Here is an 8,566-nt window from a genome sequence, read left to right on the forward strand (position 1 = left end):
GTCGTTCAACCGCAGCTCTGGCACCCACTGAGTACTGCCTCGGCTACAACCTCCCTCGGTGAGTTGCATCTTCCTCCTGCTCCTCTGCTTCGGCTACTGTATGGGACATAGTGAGGGCTATGATGATCGATTATGGCTGATATAAGCATGCTCTCAAGCAATCGAGGCACTTGTGGGTATTAAGTTGGATACCCCCTCGTTTCTTTGCCGTCTTGATCATGTTCTTATTTTAGTGGCTCTGTCCTTGAATGGTCATTTCTGATGAGTGATAACCAGGGAAGTTTCACCCTTGTAAGAACATCTAGAAATATGAGACCGATCGAAAACCTCGGCTCCTCAGCGATTTGGGCTTCCTGGCCGTCCGATCATTTTCCTGATGCTATTCTGGTCATTGGATCTTGCTCTGGATCGATCCCGGTCGCCGGATCGAAACCCGGTGCTGTATCGATGGGTTGGCTCGTTTGGCTCGCAGCGTCGCTCACTCGGTCTATTTGACCCGTGCTCGCTGGCGTGTGGGGCCCTTTGCGTGCCGTCAGCGACCGTGTGTGCGGGCATGGCCTGTGCGTCCAGTCACGTGCCCCACCGGTCGGAGGCCATTCTTGCTAGGGCAATGATGATTAACCATGGCTGAAATAAATGTGCCTTTGAGCAATCAAGACACCTATGGGTATCAAGTTGGATCCTCCCTCTTGTCTCTAGAATCCTTTTTGATCTTGTGATACTTATTGTTCTGTCCTTGGATGGTCATTCTTGTTGAGTGATAACCAGGGCAGCTCCACTCTATAAACAGATTGATCTGGTGATAAGAGATGACGGGGGTAGGTCATATGATCGAGAAAAGGCGAATCTGAGCCCACCATGCATTGAACCCCGAATCCTTTTTATTTGTAGTTAAAGGTGTTGCTTATTTATGCTCCGGTGTTTATAGCCGTCTTATGTAAAGATTTCTTCTCTCTCACACCTTTACTGCATATAAGTTGTTCTTGATCTTTTATTGTGTGTTATTGGTCCTTGAAGTTGCACTTTGACTCGCTCCCAACAAGTTATCAGTTGAATGGCTTGTTTTAATTCTCTGCAACAACATAGGTGCAGAGGAGGTTTCCATTCTTTTGTTTGATATATAGGTGCTAAAAGGCGAGTAGTGAGTCAGTGGCAGGGTGGTTAGGGTGGGTCTATCTAGGTATATAAGTATGTTGTCAGTCTGCTTCTTTTTGTATTATCCTGATCCCGTGTTTAAATGAATCAACTCAAATTTGTATTTATGCTCTATGTGTGATTGGGCATGAGCCCAACCCATAATGTATACTTGAACAATTAGGCATTCTTGATGACACCCTATTTTTTACTTTGGTATGTATTTTCTTTGTTGTTAGAACTATTGTTTTTCCTATGCCTGGTTGCTATTCAGAGTTGTTAGAACTTTTTTTGATCCTTGCTGCTTGCTGATATTGTGGTATCTCTAGCCTGATTTTAGTGCGCTAGCGACAATTAGCACTGCTAAACTTGAAACCAAAATGAAGCTATGAGTTACCCCATAAGTTGTGTAGAAAACGAGATTCATCTTCAAATCAAGTCATGTTTATTCTTATTGTTTCAAGGAACATCCTGCTATTGTTTTTACCTCCTGAATTGTCAAGTATTAAAATGTAAAAATATAAAAATTCACTGAATTAAGAACTTCCATATCATTTTCTATTTTACCAGTTTGGAATCCATTGATCACCGATTGTGTGTACGTTCTGATCCAAGAAGCAAATTTTACTGTTCAATCCTTTTGTTGAGGCTTGCAGAAAAACAGGTTAATCTATCTTTTGTTCACATGCCTTGCTACCTAATTTTACATGAGCTTGCTTCACGGATGTACATATTTTTCTTTATCCTGTAATGTTGACAGGCTCATTTTTCTGGTAGTGAAGAAATGAGAGGAAGTGGAAGGATATAAGGTAGCTTCTGCAGAATCCAAGTAAGACTTTGTTCCTTACCCATGCTTGAACAAAGAGCAGCACACAACATGTATGTTAGTGTTTCAATTTCAAATGAGGGAATTTCATATCATTAATAGTGGTAACTAATGATTTAAAGTAACTTTTAGTTCTGCTAAAATTGTTTTTCTTTTTTGAATTTCCACAAAATGGAATAGTAATGATTTTAAGCTAAATAATGAGTTCTCTTTGTGTGTCGCTAGGTAATAGAAGGAATAAGAAGCAAGTTTTATATATTATATGGAATACTTCTTTTAAATAGCTATTGAGTTATGCCGTGTAGTTTCTTCTTGGTGTGTATGTTGTTCTTATGCTATTTAAGATGGTGACTATTTAATTTACTGTCATACGGTTAATTCCTTTGAAATTCTTGGTCACCTGCTTAGATAGTGACAAGTAGTGTATTCTTTATTTATTTTTTTGTGCTGCGATCTTCATTTATATGCAGAACCAAACATGTAGGTAGCCTAAAAGTACATTTAAAACGAAAATCGCCCTAAGATATCCCAGTGTGTGGTTTAACCTGAACATATCTTAACTTGCAAATAAGCATGATTTTCTTACAACTTGCTTCTATGATGTCTCCCTTATTTGCATTCTTAATCAGTATACTTGGAGTCCACATCCAAGATCAAAGCATCTAGCTCTGTTCACTCAGGTTCTCAGGAGTATCTCACAAATGAGTCATCATAGGTGAGAGATGTCTCATCCAGCCGGACGATATTATTGACCATTTAATAGCAGCTGACCAACAGTTTTGGTAATTAGAGAAGAAGACAATTCCACAGAAGCAAAGCCAGTGCATTGGTAGGGGGCTAAATTAGCAGGCATGCTACCTATACTAAATACATGTTGTGCTTCATCTCCCTTCTGTCCTTCTATGTATTGAACTCATTGGCATATGATGTAACCTGTTAATATTCTTAATGAAATCACCCATAATGGGCATTTTTCTTAAATAAAAGATTACAGTATACCATGACTAAGGCTTCATAAAGGATTGTGTCTCCCTTGGTGTTATTTGCAACAGCTGAGTAGCTCCGGAGAGTGTCAACGTATGTGCCCAAACTCAGTAGAACAAGCACTAACGATAGCAGAACTTGAAAAATCGAGGAGATGGCTCATGGCTGCTCTCAGCATATAGTTCAAAGGTTCACTATCCAATGATGCTATTTATGTTTAGGGTACTTATTGTATAACTGGTTATAACAGATATGTTGTTTTATGATGACATATATTTAGGAAAGAACATATTCAAATAGAGAAATTTTGCTGTGTTAGATTTTTATTATTACCAAGTATACGAGTTTGCTCTATCTGGTTGTCTCAAAGTATAACAGTTATACGAGAATATGATAATCAATTGCATGTTTGTGAAGAACAGAGCCCTGTAAGTGCGGCAGTATGGCCTCTTTCTAGAGACATACTTGACTGCTTATTAAGTTGTGGGTTGTTTTTTGACAGATATATTTTCTCACTTTCTTACAACAACTTAGTCTCCAGTTATTGTACAAGTCTGGTGCGCAAGTGTTGTTTCGTTCCATCTTCAGTTTGATTATTGTTTTTTTTTTTGGCGAGAAAATTTCTGATCTACTCATCAACTGTCAAGGCAGTACAATTCCTATTTTTATTTTTTAAACAGGGTTCCTAGATCAAATTGTCTGGGCTGGGACAAGAAAAGGAACATGCTCTTGACTGAGCGCGGGCCGCGGAGATGGTGAGGATGCCGAGCTGTCTGCGGCATGGTCGTTGCTCCTCTGGACTTGGTAGGAGGAGTGAGGAGGTCGATCCATCCTCGGCTTCGTCGTCGTCGTGCATCCGTCAAGAGATGCTCGCGCGCCGGGAGACGAATCCACATCTACTCCTGCTCGACTGCTTCCAAATCGAGTGACGCATGCTTCTGCTTGCTATGGAGGCCGCTGCTCTGATCCGCTCCAACTGCCAGCGATGTTCCTCCTCAAGGTCAAGGTTGGTACCCATATTTGCTTCAGTTTGCTCTTCCCCCTCTCACTTACCTTCCCTCTCATGCATGCGCTTGGTTTCTTCCTCACGCAGGCAGGCTGGGTGGGCTCCTCGTCGGCGTCGGCTTTCCCTGCCTGCCACTGCTTTCTGATGGAGCGGACCTTTGGATGCTCCTGTGCCTCTGGTGGTGGGCTAGGTAACTCTCTTTCTTTAATGTGCTCGTGGTCATCTTTATGCACATCAAGCAGGGGGGCAAGCAGCTAGACTGAATACGAATCTCCTTGCAGTGTTTTACTAAAAGAAAAATCATAACAACATTACAAATAGTAAGTTGTTTCTCACTGACAAAACATCAGTTTAATTTGATGGTTCGACACCGATTTGCACTACTTGCGAAATTATTAGGATTTACAAACTAAGCTGGACATTATAAACAGCAAGCAAAAAAACATGTCATAGAACCACCCCTTGTTGTTCCATGTAGAAAACTGAAACTATAACCATGTACTCCCTCTGTACAGAAATATAAGAGTGTTTAGATCACTACTTGCCCAAGCAACACCAACATAGATATGGGGGAGGAAGAGGAGACCTGGATGGCATGTTCCGTCTCCCATAAGTGACTGTGATGGGAGGATCATGTCTCCGACATCCTCCTGCAAGCCTGCAACTGCTGCCTGCCCTAGCAACGTAATAAGGCGAGCCTCCCGCCCCACAACTTATGGGAGCAAGAACTAGAGATAAAATATGATAACAAATGTTTACCAATATAATTATGATGTTTCCTGGGCAGTGAAGGTACTGGTGCCCGTGCGACGCATCATTGTTGTAATGGAAAATAGCATAATTTAGACGCCTAATTTGTAGTTGTGCAAGTTGTATCCTTTTTGAGGTGGAGCAACTTTGTGGTCTGCTAATTTAGAGAGACTGGTTGGCCTTCAATTATTTGTGTCGTTGCTTGATCCTACTAGCTCAGTGTGCATTGGTTGTTTAATTGTTTCCTGTTTATACCCCCTACACGCACTAACCTTTTTATCTAGCACTAATGGTATTTATTTTATCACAGGGTGGAACTGCTCTGTTGGATCCTTACCTTTCTTTTGCAGTGACACTGAATGGTTTGGCTGGTCCACAACACAGTCTCAGGTAATCTTTATTTTACATGGTGAATGTTCTCTGTTGCATCATGATCAACCTGTGCTTGCCAAATGGATCTCCTTAAACAAATTCTTCCTAATAAATTGCAAAAGTCCTAATGGAGAAAAATTATGTTCGTGCCCTTCTAAAATGATGTATGTACTTATTGGCTTTGCGAGTTCCTCGCAGATTGTGCTTTTCATTCTTATGTAGCAATGCATCACTTCTCTAGGTGAAAAAATGATAGAAACAAATGCTCGGTTTAAATCTGTTAGATCCTTGATTCATTGCTAAGGTGTGCAATTTATTTTGGATAGGGATGGATGGTCAAGTTGTATATGGCTTCCACCATTTACGAGATGAAAAGCCATATCTTGCTCAAGGACCAGTTGCAAATAAGGTGCCGAAAGAAATTCTTTAATGGTGTAATATGTAGCGGCTTAATGCTTTAATGTATGTCATTGTTAAGTGATATCTTTATGGAAGCCCATAGTAATTTACTGAAATGTTTTGGTGAGGAGCTTAGCATTCAGAATGTGCTGGTTAGCAACATCTTCATTAGTTAAGTTGTCTTCTATCAGTAGGATATAAGTATGGCACTCATAGATCACGTGATGTTGCACACATATGAAAGAACTCATGCACCCAAGTTGTCCCATATTATTATCATGTGGATCCAGCTGTATACTTGATAGATAAGCTGGATGTGCAAGTTTTCTAGAATATGTAACTTCTGAATAACAAGAAACTGGTTTCAAACGCTCCTTTTCATTTGCTGTATCATAGTTATCGGGTACCTAAGAATTCTATGTCGTGGAAGGTAATGTCAAAATACGTTTTTTTTGTGATGAGCGCAATTAAGAGTGTCAACACAATATTAAAACTAGATTAAACATTAGCTCTGACCAGATGGCAATATATTTTGTCATATTACAGGGCAGTTAAAGAGTGGATGCCCAACTGCTCTGATGTAGGCCGCTCCGAATCAATTATCCGATATATGGCGTCTCTTGAAGGTAACTAAGAAACCGGTGACCCAGTTTTTGTTGTGCCTGCATTATTTGCTATGCCAGAATACTTTCCATTACCCAGTTCTACTTTGGTATTTCCTTCTGCATCGGCTTATTAGATTCCAACCTTACATGTTCATCTTGGAAAAGATCTTACATCATAATTTGGTGTCTCCATTCAGTGCTAATCAATAAAAAAAATTGTTGTTTCTTGTAATGATGAACATTTTATAGTTTTAGCATAATTAGATGATGATATTGTTAAAGGTTAACTGATTTATGAACATACTTCCATTATTATTCTGCATATCGCCATTTCTTTTACTGTATACACGCTTTCAAAAGTTGGCTAGGTAATTGGTTCACACGTAGTGTGCAGTGACATACCTCATGCAAATATAATCCACGATATTGTCTATTTCTATTGTGTGCTCACATGAACACCGGAATATTTCACTAAAATATATGCTTAGGCAGGTTCACTGGATGATATGCATCATGGACCGTAGGTACTATTTGGTTTAGTTTAATACAATCTGCTGATATTAAGGTATAATAACTGAAAACTTCCAGAGGTTAATGGGAAGGCAGAATTGATAAGCATAAGCATAAGCAGCTAGAAATGTTGTCTGCTTGTGAACAGATAAAGCCAAAAAAGAATGTGCCTTATGAGTATAAAAATAGCACGCCATATGAGTATAAGTAAGAATACTAATGAGCTTTCGCTCATGCTTATGAGCTGATCCATCTACTTATATAGAATGATGAGATGTGATCATGCACGTGCATTATCCAATTTCTTACTACTAATTAGATAAGTTCAGCTATAACGGAGTTGGTATCATGCCCTTTTACATTGTGTAAATTGTTTGGTGTTCAAGATAAAATCATGCTGTTTTTTTTCTCATTTGAATGTGAATGACATGATGCGTGTTTCTGTGCTCGCTGGTCCTCTTTTGTCCTGACCAATATGAATTTATAGCATTCCATATATACATAATTAATTTTTCCCATTTAGATATCATATGATTTTCCTTCTACCAATACTACTATTTATGGTCTCATGCCTCTCTGTCAGGATTCTCAGTGGTCTCATGCCTCTCTGTCAGGATTCTCCCAATTTGAAAGAGGTACACAAACGTTACTTTCTTTGTCAGGGTTTGTCTACATTTATCTTTAAGGCTACAACCTGGAGTCTCATGGGGGTGTGAAGATGATACCTAAGTAATCTAGGGCATTGCTTTGTTAGGGGTTCACTTATGTACAAGAATGGCATGTTCTTTCTTGTGTAATATATCGTGGTTTTTTTCTGCTCAACACCATCTAGACTATGTATCACTGTAACCTGCTTTATGGTTTGGACCTGAGCGCTGGAGCATGGTGCTGGACAGGGAACGAGTCCCTAAGACCGCTCTTTGGAATTCCAATATAGATGAAGATAGAAGTGAAATTTGAGGGCCAACAAATATGTTGTATCGTGGATGTCCCCCTTTACATCATTGTTTTATGAAATGCACTAATGCTCCTGAAAGGTTGTTCTGAGTATATTTGTATATTTTTTACAACAAGTATGATTTGGTGTGAAGTTATCCAATGTCGTGTGATGAACCTTGATGTTTAGTATTGAATCATTAGTAAGTGTTTAGTAACCTGCTTTTTTAGATGTTACCTTTGTAGCGGAGTTGTTTTTGGCATAACTTTAATCTATATTGGGCAGTTGCCTTGCTTATGCATGGATGTGCTGCAAACTTTGTTTTAGATTAGGGCATTGCTCTCTCATGTTCTCCCTCTTGGTACTGAACTGGATGGAAGTGGTTACCTTTCATGGTCTCATGAATGTACTGAACAATCTCACGACGATGTTGAACTCGATGATGCCTTCTATTAGAAATGAATGTTTCTTCTTCTTCTTTTTCCTCTTCTTCTTCTTCGTTATTTTATTGTCCTATTTCAATACGTACGCTAAACCAGGATTTCTACTAACTCGAGAATTACTTGCTTCACCATATCGTTAGGACTGGCACCCTCGCGCCAAGGCGTGTTGCCGATCTAGTAAAGATTATATCACAATTCACATAAAGACCGACATGGCGAAACTTAAAAGACAACAAAGCGTCTCTGAGTTTGACACCAACACTTGTCACCTGCCTCCGGCACCACTACTGCAGCCACCGAAAGAAAAAAATGACGGATCACATCCTCATCCGAGCTCGACGCGGCTCCATCGCTGATATGCAGTTTTGTGGACCTTCAAGGTGGCTTGTCAAAGGCGAAACCATTACCGTTGAACGAATCAGACCGGGGTAACACCTCGGACACTCCATCGAACTCCAGATCTAGCACCCCCACATGACTAAGACTCCGGAGGAGGAAACCATACCTGTCATCCATGAACCACGAACCCATCACACGTTCCTTCTTCCAGATGTCGTCGACGTAGACCACAATCTGCATCCGCCCCTCGACTACCTTCCA

At 40.1% G+C, this 8,566-nt stretch overlaps 1 protein-coding gene across 3 annotated transcripts; it reads left to right on the top strand.

Annotated features, from left to right (window-relative positions):
* The first annotated feature begins 1,704 nt into the window (after window positions 1-1,704).
* Window positions 1,705-7,628, top strand: LOC123162849 (uncharacterized). Of its 3 annotated transcripts, none has more exons than XM_044580604.1 (7): window positions 1,705-1,963; window positions 2,590-4,140; window positions 5,011-5,090; window positions 5,399-5,481; window positions 6,018-6,097; window positions 7,170-7,221; window positions 7,483-7,628. In XM_044580604.1, exons 2-6 carry the CDS (start codon window positions 3,930-3,932, stop codon window positions 7,214-7,216), a joined length of 501 nt encoding a protein of 166 aa, XP_044436539.1. In that variant the 5' UTR covers window positions 1,705-1,963; window positions 2,590-3,929; the 3' UTR covers window positions 7,217-7,221; window positions 7,483-7,628. The 3 variants fall into 3 exon arrangements, with proteins under 3 accessions (XP_044436539.1, XP_044436537.1, XP_044436536.1); XM_044580601.1 differs by having other exon boundaries at window positions 1,753-1,798; window positions 1,895-1,963; window positions 7,201-7,624; XM_044580602.1 differs by having other exon boundaries at window positions 7,170-7,623.
* Window positions 7,629-8,566: the final 938 nt, after the last annotated feature.

The sequence above is a fragment of the Triticum aestivum genome, chromosome 7B (assembly GCF_018294505.1).
Source record: "Triticum aestivum cultivar Chinese Spring chromosome 7B, IWGSC CS RefSeq v2.1, whole genome shotgun sequence".
NCBI lineage: Eukaryota > Viridiplantae > Streptophyta > Magnoliopsida > Poales > Poaceae > Triticum > Triticum aestivum.